This window comes from Lineus longissimus, chromosome 5 (genome assembly GCF_910592395.1).
Source record: "Lineus longissimus chromosome 5, tnLinLong1.2, whole genome shotgun sequence".
Classification (NCBI taxonomy): Eukaryota; Metazoa; Nemertea; class Pilidiophora; order Heteronemertea; family Lineidae; genus Lineus; species Lineus longissimus.
The window spans coordinates 21,946,197-21,967,168 of record NC_088312.1 but is presented as its reverse complement, the minus strand read 5'-3'; the positions used below and the strand labels follow the sequence as shown (position 1 = coordinate 21,967,168).

The 20,972-nt window shown below is 42.0% G+C and overlaps 2 protein-coding genes across 3 annotated transcripts in view; one reads left to right on the top strand and one right to left on the bottom strand.

Moving 5' to 3' along the window:
- Nucleotides 1–1,823: 1,823 nt before the first annotated feature.
- Nucleotides 1,824–8,424, bottom strand: LOC135487989 (chromatin assembly factor 1 subunit B-like). 2 transcript variants are annotated; one of them, XM_064772322.1, is made up of 16 exons: nt 8,303–8,424; nt 7,682–7,804; nt 7,403–7,508; nt 7,080–7,106; nt 6,640–6,751; nt 6,352–6,455; nt 6,075–6,171; nt 5,597–5,854; nt 5,273–5,373; nt 4,866–4,935; nt 4,387–4,512; nt 4,019–4,148; nt 3,785–3,855; nt 3,311–3,489; nt 2,833–3,074; nt 1,824–2,635 (listed from the first exon to the last, which is right to left on the bottom strand). In XM_064772322.1, the coding sequence occupies exons 2-16, from the start codon at nt 7,802–7,804 to the stop codon at nt 2,432–2,434; spliced, it is 1,950 nt and encodes a 649-aa protein (XP_064628392.1). In that variant the 5' UTR covers nt 8,303–8,424; the 3' UTR covers nt 1,824–2,431. The 2 variants fall into 2 exon arrangements, with proteins under 2 accessions (XP_064628392.1, XP_064628393.1); XM_064772323.1 differs by having other exon boundaries at nt 2,521–2,653.
- A 1,535-nt stretch (nt 8,425–9,959) lies between these two features.
- Nucleotides 9,960–20,972, top strand: part of LOC135488610 (DNA polymerase theta-like) — a 16,717-nt gene continuing 5,704 nt past the window's right edge. Inside the window, exons 1-14 of the mRNA XM_064773255.1 lie at nt 9,960–10,569; nt 10,865–11,041; nt 11,454–11,608; nt 11,961–12,117; nt 13,012–13,135; nt 13,280–13,620; nt 13,872–14,018; nt 14,264–14,476; nt 14,740–14,876; nt 15,107–15,284; nt 15,687–15,841; nt 16,032–16,356; nt 16,593–16,836; nt 17,193–20,950. Of these exons, the coding sequence (XP_064629325.1) occupies nt 9,960–10,569; nt 10,865–11,041; nt 11,454–11,608; nt 11,961–12,117; nt 13,012–13,135; nt 13,280–13,620; nt 13,872–14,018; nt 14,264–14,476; nt 14,740–14,876; nt 15,107–15,284; nt 15,687–15,841; nt 16,032–16,356; nt 16,593–16,836; nt 17,193–20,950 (6,721 nt within the window). The remainder of the gene's footprint in view (nt 10,570–10,864; nt 11,042–11,453; nt 11,609–11,960; nt 12,118–13,011; nt 13,136–13,279; nt 13,621–13,871; nt 14,019–14,263; nt 14,477–14,739; nt 14,877–15,106; nt 15,285–15,686; nt 15,842–16,031; nt 16,357–16,592; nt 16,837–17,192; nt 20,951–20,972) is intronic.

Sequence of the window (20,972 nt, the reverse complement as noted above, 5' to 3'; positions counted from 1 at the left end):
TTGCTAAAAAGATGCTGCTTCCACTCAAAATCACTACATCTTCACTGACTTCAGGTTATCATCGGGCCGCCCTCTTCGTGGGGAGGATATAGCAGACGACGCACGTAAGGCATTATGGACTAGCTTTACTCTGTTACTACCAAAACGGAATATGAGCATGTTTACAACATGATTTCAGAGGGAATAGGTTGCAGGAATCTTCTGGAGCGTCTTGCCGTGGCGCTACGCCATGCCTACAGAATGCCGACTTGAGATGATTTAGATTTCATTGACGATGTCCTTCCTTGGGTGTTACTGTGTTCCACATAATTAGAATTGCCTCATTTTCTATTTGATTGAATTGCTGATGAAATTCCCTTTCTAAAGACACCAATTATGTGCTGTATAGTTCATTATAATGCCACAAATTTACTTAATTTCAACAAAAACCCAGCTGCGCCACGTGGCAGCGCCGCAAGAAATTCTTCCCGCCAAAAAGATCGTCAGTGCCCGATTTTACTTGGGACTGTGGCAACAGAAACTACATTATTTCTTGAAAAACTAAGTTTTGTCTGGCTATTTGTTCAATAAAGTTGAAAAGCAAAGGCCTAAAGCTTCACTATGATAGCTTTGACAAAGAGTTTGAATGAATATTGAGTGAAATAAACCTGTTCTGAAACCAACGAAACCAGTGTCGGCGCTACTAAAAATAGCCTGCATATGGTACATTGTAGTGTTGAATGAAGGCTTACTGAATTTTGCAGAACGCTCGAAATGAACTAAGATGTCCCTCTGAAACCTCAGAGTATGAAAATTTTTGTAGGTTCAATGCGCAATTGTGTTTTTTGATGTCTTGTGTGATTTTACTGCAGAAAGAATGAAATAAATATAATTTTTCAGGCTTCTTTATTTCCATACAAGTGCATTTGGCTTACCAAGATTGGTCAGAAGGGATACGTAGTGCTTTTAAAGGTTAAAGAGTTGCTCCATCAGCCCAAAAGATCTATCGGTAGGCCTAGAAGCGCATCTGCGTGTCCCTTCTAACTGGGATGTGCAACTGCAATAGTAGGCCTATGTTATGACAATTTTTTAGCGATGAATAGACTTTGTGTGAAGGGGCCGAGAAGCCCCTGATTTCCTCAGGATGTCTGGTAGTAGGGAATGGCACGTGCCGTTTCGTGTATACAGCGCTGAGTGCATGTTGAAAAAGGACAAAGGCCTACTTGCACTTTATCGTTATCAGCAACACTGGTGGCCTACTAAAATGTCGATGGACGGAAAATATATCATGTTATTTTATACGGTTTTTACTGGCGTAACTCAGGCGCACTTATCGCATAGCCTATAAAATTACACGAAAAAACTATCCTGTCATTTTGAACTGTGTCACAAGTGTTTATTTACCAGTTATTGCGGGTAGGTTAAAATGAGACGTACTGTAGCAACTGCTCAATACTTTTTGCCAAGAATCACAATTGCTTGTTTTGTCTAGATTGAGCTGCTTGTGTCTACACTACCAACAGCTACAGTTTCCTGTCCTCAATGGCAGCAGTCTATGTCAGGTTGTCTTCATCTCCATAGCAGGTGCCGTTTGTCTCGATTGAGCTGCTTGTGTCTAAACTACTAACAGCTACAGTTTCCTGTCCTCAATGGCAGCAGTCTATGTCAGGTTGTCTTCATCTCCATAGCAGGTGCTGCGTCTCACTTCAAAAGCTTTGACAAATACATGTAGGCTACTCGGAGCATCTGCCCATTGCCAACTGGTGCATGTAGCTGTTGGCTGTACGAAACAAAAATGTAATCCAAAACCAATTTTCTAATGAATCTTTTTATTCGTGTCTGACCTAATCATTCTGTACAAATCAAATGCATCAGTAAAACAAGAAAAATCATTTCTTCCAATATCATTCGTCAAGGACACGAAAATCATGACAGGATCACATGCATAACGTGTACCATGCTGAAGAAATACAAGTTAGCAATTCATTCCTCTCAGTTTATTATAGACACAAACTTCATGCATGAACTTGAATATTTACAAAATGGAATTAGGGGTGCCTTGTGTCACGGAGCCTATCAGTGGAACTCTTGAATCCTTATTTCCTTATACTGTGATGAGCCGGTCGGGAGTTACGAAGTGACTTGCAGCTGGACCCAGGTTGAAATCAAATATCCCGACCGCTACGTATATCAGAATCTGACCAGCACTTTTGCACATTATTCATGAAATCTATTCTACACATCACCAACTGGGCGGGAACTTCAACTTGGAAAGGCTAGTACTTTATCTGCTAGGATCTGGTTAATGCAAGTCTGATATACATGAATGATATGCAAAATTAACTGTGGTTCTCTATGAATTAGCCATACTCAGCTGGCCATGAAAATGTTCGAAACTGTCTTCATAAAATAGAGTATCTGATGCCATAGGATACAGCCTGAAACACTCTCCTCATTTTTTCAAACATAACGTTGTGACTTGAACTCTTCTGCTTGCCTTGGCCCCATCTCCTTTACAATGCTCCATCAGGTCCGATACGTCACTTTTATTGCTGCCTTGGGAGAACTTTTCCGATGTGTCGATACTGTTTTCATCTTCGGACATTTCCATCATAAGACAGAGGTCCTGGCTCGAGTCATCTCCAACAGTTACAGTCTGAAATCAAAGACAAACCTACTCAAGTAATTAAAGGTAAACTAAAAAGTTAGTTTGTTATATGGTGTATTCCACTTTTTTTTAGCATGATAGCCTTATTGTGTTCAGGGCCATATACCGTCAGCAGCAGATTGCTCATCGAATGATATGGAATTCACAATGCAATCGCAAGAATGAAGCTTTCTGAATGGATTTACCTTGGATTTTGACGACTGTCCTTCAGTTGACTGCGATGACTGCCCATCAGCCTCATCCATCGCTTGTCCAGGAGAATTCTCCTTCCTAACAGCAGCTGGGATCGCCTCGATTCTGTCCGATGTCAGATCAATGGTAACAATCTTGGATGTTTCGGGTTGCTTACTGGTTAAAGTTGTGAAATTGATTCTTCTCTTTTGTTTCCCTTCATCAGCTATGGTACGTTCAGTCTTAGTCGAGTCACCTGTAATGTGTTATTGAAGTTAGAGCAGACGGTGAAAGTTTGTCAAAGTCAAGAGTCAGTCATTTCAAAGTTCATATTCAGAAACCAGCACATTCCCTGCATGAACCTCAAATTTGGTCCTCCTCTGTGCTTGACCATGCCAATGAAGACCCTGCTAGTGTACAGAACCAAGATTTCTGTCTAGCAAAGAACACAAGCAGCAACCCTATGACAAAGTCAATGAATTCAATTTTTACCTGCAGATTTTGAGGGGCCTAGTTTTGAAGACTCATCGACTGATAAGGATATCAGCTGTATTCGCTTCTTGGCTTTTGTCTTCTCTGATGTGTTTGGCTGGGAATCTGTATTAGATGTGTTACTGTTAACCTTTGTTGACTTTTCCATAGGTGGGGTCTCGTCTAATTTCTTTGCCAGACTGCATAAAAGAAGATTGTGCACTAAAATACTGATTCGAGGCTGAACATGAACTAGAACACTGTAAGCAGTGCATGACATGAAGCCTAGATGTAGGAGACAAGAGCCCCCAAGGACATCTACAATGTAAGGGGAAAACCTTCCTTAATTACATGAGAAGTTTGACCAGTTAGAGGTGACAGGTACCAGGGTTAATCTTAAATGTGCAATCATATCTCTGCTCAGAAAGGAAAGCTTCAACTCTATAGTCTTATAAATATCATTCTGAACAAAACCCAAATGGATTGGGGACCTACCTTGTATTTAGATTGGGGGGAGATGAGCTCTGGTCAGAGGAATCTATCAATTTGGTCATGTCTTTCTCAATCTAGCAAAAGATAATTGTCTGAGTAAGTATGTAGGGTAACTTTTCCACGGCCTCAGGGTTTCAAAAATCAATCAAATCTACATGGATCTGAATACATAAGAAAGGGAACTGACAGATAGCAAAGCTACAAGGCATTTTTCTCACAGCCACACCCTCACCTCACCTCAGTTTCATTCTTGTTGAAGTCAGTGATCTTCTGCTCCGTAGGAATGCCAATTTCACCCTCGTCAAACTGAACAATGGAACAGTAGCCATCAGTTGATGCTATGCCGAGGAGCCTACCGTCAGATGACCTACAAAATGATCATAAAAGTATTGATAGCTTCATAATCAAAGTCACTTTGGCATGAAATTTCTTGGCATCGAGTGATAAGGAAAGTGAAATGAGCTTCTCACACAAGTTGTTTTGGAGCAGCAGTTTCGGTGGTGCTATGCTGTGTTGGATTCGACAGAACAAAGTTATCATGGTCCAAGATAGTTTTCCGCATATTTTGTGCAGAAAACGTGACGAGTTCCTAAAACAGAACTCACCATGTTAAGTCACTGAGCTGGTGGTAATGAATGTTTCCAATGTATGCGAAGGGGACCATTTGCTGCGTATCGTAGAGGAGGACTGAGTCTTCAGTGGCAACAGCAAATACTATCCGGTATGGCAGACTGAAAGCAAGAATAAGAAGAGGAGTTATGTAGATAATTGGGCAGGGAAATTCATTCCATACTGGACCTCTCTTCGTCTGCCCAAGGGACTGCCAGCATGTTTTAGTGGCCGAGACTGATGATTTTTGCTCAGAGCACTTTCTCATGTGAATTTGAATTAAGATGGTTCTTTCAGCCAGTGCAGATAACTGATATACTCCAAGAGCCCCATTACTTACAAATATGCAAATCCCCCAGGTCAATATTACCTAGCTGACTCTCCTCTTTAGGCGTAGGCTCAAGCCTAAGCATCTTCCTCCTTTTTGACCACCAAACACCATCCCTCTTAGGAACAAAAAATATTATGAACTCACCAAAACATGGTTTCATATTTCTCCCATTCCTTCAGATTCTCATTATCAGTAGGAGGTCCTTCCTCGGATTCTGGAAAAGATGATTACCCCCAATTAGTTCAGCAGCCCACTAAAACAAGACTATTTTCCCCCAAAATGACAATTCTTTCAAGGTAAAGGACCAAATTTCGGCCAGGACACCAAAGTGATGACGACGACAGGGGAGGAATTCTAGCAACTCAAAGATGGTGAATATACAGAAGGCCGTATCAAAAAAGAGCAAGGGTCTCTAGACACCCTAGAAATTCCTCTTCTGAGACCAAACATGATGTGTTCCAGTGTTCAAGGTGCTCCTACACAGCTCCCATTAAGAAAAGTTTATCAACGTGGGTAGGACGACATTTTATCATCCTGGTTTGGGCAATTACCAATTTTATTTTTTCTTGGCACTTTCCGTAATTCAAACAAAACAGGACAACATCTAACAACAAGGGTTGCTTTAGGCGAGCCGGGTAAGTAAACTGCCGGTCTGAAAATAAAGATGATAAATGATGCAAACAAAAGTGCAAAATACAGCTGTTATGAGCTACAGATTACAGAAAGTAACGGAATAGCCTCTTTAAAAATCAAATCATCTTTATAAGCGGAGAGGATGTCGTTATGAAACTGTTTTAAGTAGATGAAATATTATTTGACTCCCTCAAGTATTGAACAAGGCTAAATGAAACAAGAAATATAACCCTCCCTCTTACTTTGAAAAAGCTCCTCTTGCAAAGATGTAGGTAGTATTTTTGATCTGGTCTCCATCTTCCAAACACCCAGCAGGCGCAATCAACAACTGACCGTCTGGCGAAAACTCCAGCCGTCGGAAAAACGACCGCATCGTATCGTCGTGGAACATTCGAAACTGTTTGACTTTGCCGTCTTCACCAACTGGACTGGATGGCAGAGACATCTTGCTGATTCTGTGCACGCATTGATTGGAGGCTATATTGAATATCCGACAACATCTGAAACGGATCAAACTCTTTCAATGAACAGGTACAATACAACTGATTGAAAAGTAATCAATTTTGCTAGCAATGTACTGGGTACCGGTGATTAAAGCAAGTCTTCACAGGGGCATCCTGGATCATCAGAAGCTGGTATTGGCAATTTAGCTTAAAATCTAGAAATTGACCACTGTAATGAATGAGGTTTAGTGCACCTTAAAGAAACTGAATTCCATACCTATCACAGCTTAAAGTAGCAACATATTTCCCTAACGGATCCCAAGCAACGCCCTGAACGAAACTTCCATGTTCCTTCAGTATTGCCATACTTTTCCCTGAAATAAAGAAACGGTACTTTTCATGTTAGAGCTGATGCCCAAAAATTTACTAAAAACCACAAAGCCAATGACACAGTTACAATTTATAGGGGCGTTTTCGACGTCTTTCAGAAGTTACAACGTAAAGTTAAAAGCCACTGCAACATTGAACAGAAACAATCAAGAGATTCGACCTACCTTTGTGTACATCCCATAAAATAGCACTATTGTCAACCGAGCCCGTTATCATATACTTCCCCGAAGGTGACCAACACAGATCATAGATGTCCTCTATGTGACCCCTGCAATGGTGAGGAAGTTTTTAGTGAAACTAGGCATGAGATGAGGTACGTGATTTTGCCTAAGATTTTTCATGGAAAACTTATTCCATATAAAACAGGTGCAATATTTGGTTTGAATATTATGATGGATGCATTTTTTTCTCCAAACAAAAGTCTGATCAAGATGACATCATACACAACCAACCTCAGAGTTTTTGTCACGTTCCATGTTTCCTTATTGTCGTCTTCCTCCTCTCCGAACATCCCATTAGGTGGCGCTGTTGCATCACTCAGCTTCCATAACAAGATTGCGCAATCTAGACAATCAAACAACTGAGTTATTTTTATGTGAAATATGATTATAAATACGCTGCATGAATAACAAGAGAAAGAGATCATACAACCTGTCTTTCTAACTAATCACTAATGTGTGTCATAGAGCCTGCTATTTTCAAAACGATTTGATTGAACAACGTAACTAACACCAGGAAAAGGGACTTCCAGTTCTCAGTGTCAGTTGTTTTCATCAAAACAGCAAACCGCAGAAAGTCAGCTAGAAAGAAAACGAAACAATGAAACCTGTCAAAATTATCTTGTAATTTTTTGTGCTGAAAACAAATACTGCTCATTCTCAATCTCACTCACCATCACCCCCAGATGCCAAAACTTCACCTGAAAAGGACAAAGGTACACTTTAGGATGAGACTGAAAGAAATGACAAGATGCTACTGTGAATAGATTAGCAGAGTGCCATGCTCCTTCAAATATTCATTCAATATAATGGCAAAGGGAATTTGCATTTCATCCAATATTTGACTTTAAGGAACAATAATAACCAACATTAACATCAACATTAACATCAACATCAACAACAACATCTTTTTTATAAAACAGCCACTGGTGATTTAGTCGTACATCTACATAATTGAAATGAACATCCTATTATGATTTACTATGTTCCCACTTACCATTAGGTGAGAATCTCACCACATTCACTCCCCTTGTATGCCTGATGAGTGTCGATAAAAATTCTATTTTCGTTTTGCCCTCATCTGTGATACTGACTTGCCATATCTGAAATAACCAGAGCCTTTGATTGAGGGTGGGTAAAAGATGGCAGGGGTTAAAGGTTATTAGAAACGTAGTACATGTACAATGTACATGATGAAGTTTTGACATGACAATTCTCATTCCATCGGAGGACTAGAAAAGAGATGAAAGTATGGTACCATTAACTCATCCCTTACCCGTATGTTTTTGTCTGTTCCCGATGTCACCATCCGTTGAATCTTTCCATCATATTTTTGGAAATCTACGCTGAAGATAGGGTCTCTGTTGTGCCAAGATATTTCTGGTGTGCACAGTTTCATCTGAAAATTGTTGATCAAATAGTGAAATTGTTAGAACAGAGATAAAAAATGTTTCAACTTGGCTGTCAGAAATTCAAAACGACAGTCTTTCAGTAATCTGCCAAGAAAGAGCCCAGCTCAGAGTCAGAGCAGGGATCAACACAAAAAAATGGAGGGTACAGAAATGTCTTCACAGAAAGGGGCGAGTAGGCCTACATGTAAAGTTTTTGCCAGTCCTAATGTTTTACACTTGGTCAGTAGGGTGTGAGGTGACAACTGGTATGGGATGAAAACCTATCATGCTTTTAGTTCCAGTGAACAAAACTAATGAAAGGAAGCCGCAGCTGTCAATCATTACCCTGGGCCTGGCCAAATACACACCAAATCTCTGTACATAATGTACACTGTATAGCAATATACACAAATGTACAGGAACAATACAAAAACTTTCAGCACAACTTTAAATCACTGCAATCTCAAAGACCACTTAAGAAAATCGTACAGTTTTACGTTAACTACCTTAAAATAGATGTGTTATAAGCGGGGAGAACCGCGATATCAAAATCCAACGACCCTACGTTGCTTTATTCAACTTGTTTCATTTTGTTTTGTGACAATTTTTGCGTTAAATTGTAAATACGGCGCCAATGAAATCCCACAATCCTTAGCAAAAGAACTTTATGGCGCACCATTCAAACCAAAATTTGTTGGTGGAGGCGCTGAGTGTATTGCAAATAGAAATGTACATGACGTACTGTTGCGTCACGACGAAAATTACTAATCTGTTAACCTGGTCTTAGAGTGGTAACTAGACCGCCCCTCCTCCTAAATTTTTAAGTGATGACGAAATCGGGATGCATCGGGAGCCTAATATCGACTGATCCCTTTCCTCCTCTCACATTGTTTCTTTCATCCAAAAGATCTCACGCTTTGGAATCTGCAACTGGTCACCCAATCCAGGCAAGTTCTACATCTGCCGATCTTTATTTCTAAAGCGGATGGTGGGAGGGGGCATTTTTACGTTTCGTTTTCGAACTGCGGATGGGATCAAACTCAACTCCAACAAGAGACACAACTCCCATCGGAGTACCTGTTCACAAAACGTAAAGCGAAACGTAAGCTTTGCGCAGCCTCTCTACTTCTAATTTGCTGATTATTGCCGGCTTGTCGTGCCATACTGTTTAATGGTGGCAAATTTGACTTTCCGTCTCCTGAAACACTAAGAAAGTTCTAAATTAAACCATATTTAGAGGGGAAACGAAAGTAATGTGGAAATTTTGTGGCAGACATTGATCGGGTATCCATAAACCTTGCCATATGAGCCACACTTGCTTTTGCATAGTCCAGAGACATCGTCTTTGGTTTCGATTTGTTCTCCAACAAAGTGGGCGTGGCAACTCAAACTATCAAACTACTGTCGATGCTTGCAGTAGGAACGCACCCTGTCTGTGTTCAAATCGAATTGTCTGTCAATGCAAAGGTCCTATGCCGCAATGCAATCCATCTGTAGTTTGAGAGATTCAGTTCTTATAACATCACAATGGACCTCCCAAGGAAAAGACTGGGGACAAGATTTGCAGTTAATTCAAATTCTACAGCTTGTCCACGACCGGTTGGAACTGGTGGACAAAGCAAGGGGAGAGAACTTGCAAAAGTACCCCAGGCCGAACCAATGGACATTACGTTCGGATCTCCCATGGGAAGTGAATTTGGCAACTCCTTCCTGAACCAAATTGAGAAATTAGAACAAGAACATGAGGCCTGCTTGGAGAAGGCAACGGTGGGACAAAGTAATACATGTAATAATGTTACTAAGCCTGACAAGAAGCCAGCAGTACCATTACGAGCGAAGCAATCGAAGCAAACTACACCCATAGAATTGAAAAGTTCTGTTCCTGTTTCTAAGAGAGGAACACCACATCGTCAAGCTAAGACAAAAGGAAGTACCCCTCCTCAAAGCAAGGATAGCTCACACAATGCAGATTCTGCCGATTGTGGCGATCCAAGGTTCAAAAATCCAAAATTCAATAATGCAAACCAAAATGAAAAAAAGGGTGCCAAGACCCCAACAGTTCGAGGTAAGAAGACTTCTTTGGGCAAAGACAATGTCATAACTCTGTTAGGTGTCCCTGGAAAGCATGGTTTTATTGCTGATGATTCCTTTGATATAAATGAGATGTCGCTGATGTCTATCGATAGCCCTCTTTTGGTGTCCACACCGGTGGAGAGCAAGGTTCCTGTCTTGAGACCGAGGCAGGATAATGCTGCTGTGCTGAAGAATGAGGATGTGCTGCACCGGGCTGGTGATTGTTCAAATTCCAAGAATAAGAGCGGTGGAGACAATCCGAGTCGGAAAAAGAATAACCTCTTTGCATTGTTGTCAGTAAGTAATGAAAGTCCAAAGCAATTGGAAATAGATGGCATCTGCTGTGCAGAGACACAGAGTCCTGATGGTGATGTTGCTCCCCTGAGGCTCGGGATGAAAAATATCCCAGAGAAGAAAAAAGGTTTACCATTGATTGTGGAAAATGTGAATGTCCATGTCTTGAAAACTGGTGAAGGAAAACGTGATTTCAAAGATGGCGGTCCTGGCAAGAAATTAACTTTCTTTACCCCGGAACAAGCTGGAGGGCAAAAGAAACATGGACGAGACTCTGAAGGCCAGTTTAGGGATGATGTCATTCAGAGGTTAGACTTTAGACCTAAGGAACTAGATTCGAGGATGCGATTGCAACCAATGACTGAGACTGCTGATAAAAATGGTCCTGAGAAAGATGATTCCCAAGGTATGTTCATTTAAAGTTGAGCTCTTATTTGAGTAATGCCAACAAATGTGACCCGCTCTACCAAAACTAGGCGCTTGTCGCATCTGAACTTGACAGGTTGATACCGTATCAACCTGTCGAGTTGAGATGCGACAAGCGCCTAGTTTTGGTAGAGCGAGTCACAAATATGACAACCTTCATGACAAGGATAGAAATTCATTGCGGGAAGGGTAGTGCAGTGTCTCCAAAACAACTACCAACTATTTTAGTCAAGTCTTGGCTCAAAATTTCTTTCCACTGCTATCATTTTTTACAGGTTTTGAAACCAGCCACATATCCAAGGATGATATATCCTCCTTTATGACAACACAGAGGAAACTCGAGCTGAAGTCGTGGGGGCTCCCGGATTCTGTCCTGAGGAAGTATCATGAGAAAGGAATCACAACCATGTTTGAGTGGCAGGCTGAATGTCTTGGAATTCCAACTGTTTTGAGTGAGTTTCCGAAGAGATTGTGTAAAGATTACAAACTCCATTTTGCAGTTACTGGAATGGAACCCTTCTGTTCAGGGCTCGTCTGTTCGGTACTATGACCTGGGAGTGAGGTGTGTGAAACCCTGTTCATCTGGTTTATAGCATGGAGATGACAGATGTCCCCAGGGGTAGTCTGTGTATACACTTTCGGGATGCAATGGGACTGGATGGCTGTCCATTTTCAGTGACTATACCGATATCCAGATTCTCACAGAAACTCAACCCATCTATCAGACAGTGAAAGAGAAGTTAATTTAAAAAAAAGGTTTTCAAATTTGAAAATTCTCCCCCACTGCCCAACAGATCTCACTCTGTGTTTAACAGGAACTTTTTATTTTTCATGTTGAAAGCAATATACGGTATTTGTTTTCAGATGGCGGTAACTTGGTGTATTCTGCCCCGACGAGTGCAGGTAAGACAATGGTAGCTGAGATCCTAATGCTCAAGAGAGTGCTGGAGATTAAGAAGAAGGCCATAATGATTCTACCGTTCGTATCGGTCGCGAGAGAAAAGATGATCTACCTGCAGGTGAGGAGTTGTTTTCGTAGCCTTTCATCTGAGTGTATATCACTAAGCTGTACTTCAAAATTCTTGAACTATGCATGAGTGATGGACCCCATTTCATTCTTCAGAAAGGGGCATTGTATTGTAGGTGATTCCATCTTAGTAGGACGGTGGTCTTAAGATTCTGAGTGTGCTGACTTCTCAGGTCTCAAGGAATCACCCCATTTGAAGGAATAAGATCGAGATTTGTGAGTCAGTTGTGTTTGTTTATGCTTGGGGCAATATCTCTCATAACGAAATCCTAAGTTTCTGTTTGACTTTCAGTCAATGTTCAGACACTGAGGAAGTAAATACGAATTCAACTTGTGTATTTCAGAGCATGTTTCAAGATGCGAACATCAAAGTGGATGGATTCATGGGCAGCCAGAGTCCAGCCGGTGGACTGGCAGCGGTCGATGTAGCTGTTTGTACCATTGAGAAAGCTAATGGTCTCATCAATCGACTCATGGAGGCAGGCACTTTGGATGTCCTTGGTATGTTGGAAAATTACTTTAAAAAGATACTGTGAAATCAAAGGAAATAGGCCTGAATTAGATGGTCTAGGCTAACCCTTCTGAAACCAACATCCTTCTAGTTTGGTTGATCTTTAAACAGCTGGACAACAGGATTCGTGTATATGCTTCTTTATTGGATCAGTCTTGCTGTACATAGATTATTGTGGACCTCGCCTACTCTGGTCTATCCTGATCTCTGATCTCTGATCTCTGATCTATGATCTCTGTAGAACTAGGAATCAAGCTAGAATTTATATCATTTTGTGTTTTGTTTTAGGTTACTAATGACCAAAATAAGGAACTCAATTCAGAGAATTGAGTGGGCGAATACGCCAAACATTCTGCAGTCATGGGGTTGTTTCTAAGAGAGACTAGCTTTAAGTCCTAGCAATCATCAACATTTTGTTAGTCATATGTATCGACCACAACATACACCTACAACTTCTAGGAACTTGACCAGTGACGCACGGGTAAAGCGAAGTCCAGCCGGAAGTTTGGCAAGACTTTGGTCACCCATGTTGTGGTAACAACGTGGTTATATCGACGATCACCATACGTAATACCAACATGGAATGCCTAATCCAGTTCCTTGTTATAGAAATACAAGCCTAGCAATGGTTCTAACATAGGGCTAACAACACAATTAATAAATGACAATTTAACTAAATTAATTACAACCAAATATACCCTCGGTATCACTTCTATACTCTGACCATGTAGATTGAGACCGGCCTAGAGATGTTTTGGGCACTGGGGGTGCAAACTAATGATCGGATTTCATTGAAGTTTGGTTCTATTGATCTTATCATCGTGACCAAACTCTTTTTGAAACCCCAACTCAAACGCTAATACTGGTAACCCTTTCGTCTTCAGGCATTCTCGTTATTGATGAATTGCACATGGTGGGTGATGCTAGCAGGGGCTACCTCCTTGAGCTGCTCTTGACCAAAGTCCAGTACATGATCAACAGGTTGCAGGCACCAGCATTGGATCAGAGGTAAGATAGGAAGTAACTGTTATGGATATTTATTTCTCTGTCTTGCTCTTGTTACATGTGGTATAGAATAGGTTGAAGCCAGTAAATTTACCTCTCAACAAAGTCATGCATTCCATTTAATGACAGTTGTGAGTTTCATTTCAGCATTAGTCAGAACCTCATCCAGATCATAGGCATGAGTGCCACACTGCCTAACCTTGACCTGCTGGCTAAGTGGCTCCACGCAGACCTCTACAAGACTGACTTCAGGCCAGTGCCGTTGACCGAATGCGTCAAAGTCGGTACAACGATCTACGATTCGAAGATGACGAAGCTGCGTGAGATTGCGCCCTCTATGGTGTTTAAGGGTGATGATGATCATATCATACCGCTCTGCCTGGAGACCATGACTGGCGGACATGCTGTATTGATATTTTGTCCGACAAAAAACCGCTGTGAAAAGCTTGCCGAGACTATTGCCAGGGAATTCTACAAGTTGAACCAAGGTAGGAGAATGTGTATAACTTGCAGGTGTGTGACTTGCCCGAGGACACAAACAGTAGCATGGATTTTGCTGCAATCTAAGACAAGATACCATGTTTAGAAATGCAGCAAATCTTACTTTAACCATGATGCCATGTTGTTCTTCAAACTCTTAAAAACTGTAAACTTATCAATTGAAAATATTTCCATGAAACTCACTTCCATTTGAACAGATGCGGTAAGTTACATCAAATGTTTTTCACTTCTCCTACAGGATTTGTGAAATCTTCAGACTTGATGTCGGTACAGCTGAACCAGGAAGGTCTAAAGGACGTGATTGAACAACTGAAGAGAACCCCTGTTGGCCTGGACCAGGTATTGGGCAGGATTGTACCCTATGGGGTGGCGTACCATCATGCTGGTAAGATTATTGGTGAATTGATATCTCATTCAGTGCATCAGGCTTAACTATTGCTACATGTAGCACTCTCTTTCAGAAGGCCTATTGTAAGTTTGAAAGCCTTACCAGATTGCCATTAAATTTGTTGGAATAATAATACAAGGTTTTAAATATTACAAAACAGGCTGTGAAGTTAGGTCCTATAGGGGTGTATTCTGGAAGATTGAAGAAGTTGCTTGCAGGTATAATATTTTGTGTGTCTCTAGGGTTGACCTTTGATGAACGAGACATCATCGAGGGAGCATTTCGCCAGGGTGTCCTTCGTGTTCTGATCGCCACTTCCACTCTATCCTCCGGCGTGAATCTACCAGCGAGGCGGGTGCTCATCAGGACACCCATATTCCACGGGAAGGTGATCGATATCCTTGTCTACAAGCAGATGGTTGGGAGAGCCGGCAGGAAGGGAGTTGATACTGCAGGTGAGTTAATGGAGAGTCCTTCCCAATGAAAAATTTGTCATCAGACCGGATTTATATAGGGTTCACGTTTTCACTTGTTACGTGTCATTTGTGACACTAAGAATGAAGAAGTCATTTCCAAAGAGCGGACTTCATGCGATTCACAGCGTCATTTACCCTCATTTGTGTTCTGTTTTCAAGCATAAGTCAATTTGAATTGAAGATTTTCTTACGTAAGGTTGCTGACTTCTCTAAATGTAAATACATGTTTGTTTTGTTACTAGGAGAGAGCTTTCTTGTGTGTAAAGCCAACGAGAAAGCCAAGGCAACGACGCTGGTCATGTCAGACTTGAAGCCGGTACAGAGCTGTCTACTCAAGAGAGATGGATTGTCAGCAAGCATGAAGAGAGCTATTTTAGAGGTACAGGGAGGGCCTTCTTACAACAGTGAGGCAGTGAAATCATTTGAACCCAATGATATCAGGCTTTTTATGGTTGTGGCAAATTAAAAACAACCGAGAAATAGCTAACTCTCCCCCAGATGAAAAAAATCTTCACTTATCATGCTCATGGTATCAAAGAATGTTGAGATGATCCCTCACTGCCAAAGTTGATGTTTTTCTGTAAATTCCAACCCCTTCTTTTCTTTCAGGTTGTGGTAAGTGGAGTTGCCCGGACGCCAGCAGACGTGCTCAGCTATGCCAACTGTACGATGCTGGCTGCATCCTTGGCTACGGATGAAGGGAACAACCAGGAACAACCCATACAGGACTGTATCAAATTCCTTCAGGATGCTGAGCTTGTCAGAATCCAGGAGATACAGAATGCAGGTTAGTGATTCTCAATTCTAGTTTAAATAGCGAGAACAGAATTTGCGTGAGGAATTATCAGAATTTGTAGTTAGAGATCCTTTATCATAATTCACAATCTTCATGTTGTATTTTCAAACTTTTCAGAAACTTTGGCCTCTCCAGAGGGAGTTGACTTGGGTACTGTGAACTGTAAAATTTTCAGAAACTTTGGCCTCTCCAGAGGGAGTTGACTTGGGTACTGTAAACTGTAAACTTTTCAGAAATTTTGTCAACTTGGATCAAACATCATCCAAGTTGTGATGTTATCATTTGGGAATCCACAGATACATTGAAATAAAGGATGGTTAGCATTGCAAAATGGTTTCACTTGACAGTATTTTGTTGCTTCTCAAACCTTTCCTTGTGATGCCGGTTTTTCAGATGGCAGCAAAACGAGTGAATACTTCCCTACTCAGCTCGGCTCGGCAATCCTTGCCTCGTCCCTCTCCCCTGATGAAGGTCTCAAGGTGTTTACTGATCTCCAGAAGGCAAGGAGGAACTTTGTGCTCGATTCTGAGCTTCACATTCTGTATCAGGTAAAGTCATAGCTCTACTGTAAATGATTCATTTTTGGAGGTGTTTTATGTTTTGCAGAGTAGCTATGATATCGATTCTCTTTCTTCACAATCTTTTAAGTATCTTTGGTTTGTGATATTTCAACTTCATGATCAATTTATTTGCCCTGTCTAAAAAGGTTTAAAATAGTCTTGACATCATTTTATTTAGGTGACGCCAATCTATGTGAGTGATATGTGGGGAGATATCGACTGGTATCAATACCTTGTCATGTGGGAATCCCTCACCCCAAGCATGAAGAGAGTCGCCGAGCTTGTCGGTGTCCAGGAGAGATTCCTACACAAGGCCATCAGTGGGAGGGTGCCTAAGAAGACAGAACAGCAGCTTCGGACTTTGGCTGTTCACTTGAGGTTCTATACCGCATTGGTTCTGAATGATTTGGTCAAGGAGATGCCATTGCCGGTCGTTGGCGAGAAGTATAAATGCAACAGAGGGATGTTGCAAAGTTTACAGCAGTCGGCTGCCACGTTTGCAGGTAGATTTTTAGGAAACAATTTCATCTTTTCATCTTTGCTCTGACAGTGAAACCTCCTTTAGCGGACACCTCTCTATTAAGGACACGAGGTTCGGTTCCAATTTGGTAGTTTCCATTCAATTTGACCTCTCTAATCAGGACAACCTTCTATCAAGGACAGATCTTGTCAGTGTTGAGGGTGTCCTTGATAGAGAGGGTCTTGTGTATATGACTCCGATCGTCTTGTATCCCTCTAGGTATGGTGACCGTGTTTTGCAACCGCCTCGGCTGGCACAACCTTGAGCTCCTCCTCTCCCAGTTCCAGAATCGGCTGACATTCGGCGTCCAGCGTGACCTCTGCGACCTGGTGAGAATATCACTGCTGAACGGATTCCGAGCACGCCATCTCTTCAACGCTGGCTACCAGACTGTTGCTGCCCTCGCCAATGCAGACTCCGTGCAGATTGAGTTGATTTTACGCAAGGCAGTGCCTTTTCAGACGTAAGTCCTGTTGTAGTTGAAGAGTTTTCTGTGTTTCGAACCTTGTCTACACTATTGCTGGTGTAAGATGGTTAGTGCCCAACATTATCTTGAGGTAGGATTGTCAAAAACATCATTACTCCTGTAACATGCATGGATAAGATTTGAATGAAAATGACATGTACAATATGATTTGCACGCAACTGAATTTCCATGACTATCAAGTTTTCTCTCAGGGCGAGAGAATTTAAGCATAAAGAACCGACAGAATCTTTGTCTTCAAAAGTGCAACGTGTCGGATTTTGTGATACTGGTTTACAGTGTTGAAATTGAAAAGTCTTTTTTTACATCTGTTATTATTGTGTTCATATTTCCAGGAAGAAGAAGCTGGAAGATGAAGGGGAATGGGAGGCTGAACAGAGGAAGAAGTCGCACTGTATCTGGTTGACGGGACAGAAGGGGTTAACGGAGCACGAGGCAGCCATTCTAATCATAAACGAGGCCAGAGAACTAGTCAAGAAAGAGCTTGGGTTGGCGGATATCCAGTGGCATGCACCAGGCAAACAAATCGAGAAAAAATCGAATTCTGGGAAGGCGAATTCCTTAGTCACATCTCCTATTGGTCCGAAGGATTCACCGATTATGTCGCCACTTTGTCTGTTCCCCAAAGATGACCTGACAGGAACGCCTCTTGGTTTGACAAAGGTTTATGATGGATCTGATAAGATTAAGGCTGGTGGTAGGAATGTGCCCAAGAGAGGGCGGGTGGAGAAGAGTGGTACTGATTTAGGTACCACGACAAACCGTGGTGGAGTGTTGGAAAAACAAGTTCTGGCCCATGCTGCTGATGCTGATTTGGTTTCAAGTTCGGTTGGATCTGAGACAAAGGAAAACAGAGATCATGAAGGGAAGTGTTTACAGGCCACTGACAAGTTAGTTTGTGCTGGGCTGGGCAAAGATTCAGCCCTTACAAAGAGAATGTTGGAATTGGGAACGGATCAACCGAGGTCGAAAGTTGCAGAAAAATGGCAACGGGATGATTCCAATTCTGATAAGAGTGGTGTGCTGCCTGGTTCTAGTTCCAGCAAGGCTTGTTCTGAAGTCAAGGTGACTGCTGATGTCCATTTGCCCCGTTCTAATCATGAAGTCCGAGTTGGTGTCAAAAAGAATGTGAACTCAACTGGTGTAAACTTAGTCACAACTGACAAGACTTCAACAAGCATTAGATCAAATAGAGTTGGTAATCACAAAAAGGTGCTACCCAATGCTAGTCAAGCTGACCAGACTCAAACCAAAGAGAAATCTCTTCTGGCAAAAAATGAGAAAAACATGCCTCTCATTTCTCCAGATCTCTGTGCAGGGACCGAGGAGCTTGATGATAGCTTTATTCTGGATTCCCAGACGGTACGACTGCTTGTGTCAAGTCCGTTTGTAACACAGAGAACTAGGAGTGGCATGCGTTCAGCAAAGGTACAGAGTCGGGACAGACCGGGAGGTGGGGGTGCAAGCAGTGAGAAGTCTCTCAAGTCTGGGACTCAAGTGAACACAAGAATGAAACGATGTGGTAGTGATGAAAAAATGGACATATCGGATGCTGTGATTTCTGTAGAGTCGAGAGAGAAACATCCTTGTAAGACTGTTCAAACTCGTGATCCCTTGAACAAGTCAAAAGTGGAGGTTACAGCTACCGGCCGGACATTAAAAGCTGACACTTCAGTATTTGGTGACCAGTCCTCTAAACACTCAAATGACAAAGCAGTAGATCCATTGCTTTCGAAATCTGACGTTGATACCTTATGCAAAGATCTGCCAAACTCAGAGGTTGTATTTGTCCCAGGTGCAGTGAGTACCCAACTGGATGGAGAGAAATGTGGGGTAGCAGTTTTGAAATCATCTGCTGAAGGACTATGTAATTCTGATAAACGTGGCCAGAACAATGCAAAAGGTGTACAGCCATTGGACACTGAAAGGCTCTTAGAGGTTTCGAAATCAGTGGTTTCTCCTAATTCCATCTCGCCAGTTCATGCTGCATCTAGTGAGGCTGGGTCGGGTGATACTGATGTTGCTGTGGCAATGTTCTTTGTTCCACCTGGACAAGATAGAGCAAAAGACAGTGACGATGAAAACTTTGATGATTTTCTCAACATGGATTCGCAGCTTCAGTCGTTCATGCTTAACTACTGCACCCAGTCTGATGCAAAAAAGGAGGCCCGTGGTAATGGTGTCTCGGAATTGGAAAAAGTGCCCCCAGTTAAAGAGATTATGGAAAAAATTGATGTAAATTGCTTCGAAAGCGAGGACATGTTTGCTGACTTCTCTCCAAAGGCAGACATGAAAAATCTTACACAGGATAGTGCTGCTAAAAAATTGCAAAAAAGATGTTCTCCAGATAAGCTTGTGTTATTTGAGTCTCAGAGTCAGACTTCGTTTAAGCTTCATGCAAGTTTTTCCGAGTCCCCTGATCTGCTGCCCGCTAGTGTTTACGACCGGGATGCAGGTGGCGACATTATTGAAGGGACAGTTGTTGACAATCTGAAAACAAATGTTGGGGTGACAAATTTTGGAAAAAGTGCTCCAACTGTTGCTGTGCAAGACCCAAAATCTGCTGCTATAAACAACCATGATATCAATGATCTCTTAGGTGGTATTGACTTTAGTGACTCGCTCTCCAGTGTTCAAATGTTCAAGAGCCCTGCGGTGTTGCCACTGTCCAAGAAATCAAGCAAAGAGCATTTTCAAACGCGTCTGGTGTGTGGACAAAGGTCTCCTGCTGTTGCGGGGCTCTGCACTCAACTGCAACAGGACTTGGCTTTTGCAGAACAGTTTCAAGACTCTGCACTTTCAATGGTGGAGACCGAAAATATCTGTGATAGGAAAAGTAATGTCTGTGATGATCCTAAACTAGGTGCTCTGATTCAGGAACACGTTTATTCAGGTGATAATGAAATTAACATGAGTGCTGGGACACTCGCAATTCTTGATGGAATGGCTCCAACTCCACAAAAGATTCGACGCAAACCTCCAAAAAGTCAAAAACTCTCTCGAAGTTCTGAAAATGTAAGTCCTGTTGAAGGAGCAAGTTGCATGCCTGTGAAAAGTAGAAAAACAAGTGCTAGAGGAAAGGACGCAAGTTTGAAATTGAATTCTAGTATTCATGACAAAAGTGGTGACGTTATTCAGAAAAATGTGTCCCAACATGGTCCTAACATAAACATGAGTGCGAAAACAATTGCTATTCTGGATGAAATGGCTGCTACTCCTGAGAAAGTCCGTCGAAAGCCGCCTCCAAAAAGCCAAAAACTTTCGCGACCCGCTAAAAGGAAAAGTCCAGAAGCATCGGAAGCAAATCATACTCCTGCAAAATATCGGAGAAAGAGTGCAGGAAAAAGTGAGATAAGTTTGAATTTGAGTTCTAGCATTCATGATGAGAGCAATGATTTCATTCCCCCGACGCCTCCAAAGGCTACACCTAAAGGACGCAATACCCCAAGGGGTAGAAATACGCCAAAGTCAGCTTCAAAGACCCAGAGATTCAAGAACAAGCCAGCTAGTAACAGTAGCAACCAGTCATGTCTGCAATCTCGGAAAGGTTTGAATTGTACCGAGGACATTTGTCAAAATCATGGAGTCACAGCTAAAATAACAAAACCTGGTAATTGTAAGAGTGCTAAGAAAGACACAGAATATGGAGGTACTCCTGAAATTGGTATACGTGTTTCAAGCCAGGTTTTGATCTCGCCAGATATAATGGAAGAATCCAGTAACAGTCCAGGGTTGAACAGGGCAATGGATGAAGCTGATATCATGGACACATCGGATGATCTCATTCATGAAGATGCTTCTCCAATGCCTGGGAATAGTTTGCTGACAACTTCAGAGGTTTTCTCACCTTCGAATATTCCACAATCCAGAGAAGAACGGAATAGATTTGCACCAACTTCCGATGCAGACACATTGCCATGTACCAACTCGTCTTTCACCATCATCGATGTCGCCTCGGACAAGAAGCTTTTCAAGACGTTCCTGGCCGAGTTGAAGACCAAGAGGTGGTTTGCTGTGTCGCTGGCCTGTGATAGTGTGCAGACGGACCCTGCCGTCAAGCCTGGGGTTGGGATTGGTGCTAAGTTTACAAAGTGTAAGTGGTTTGTCGTTTTTCT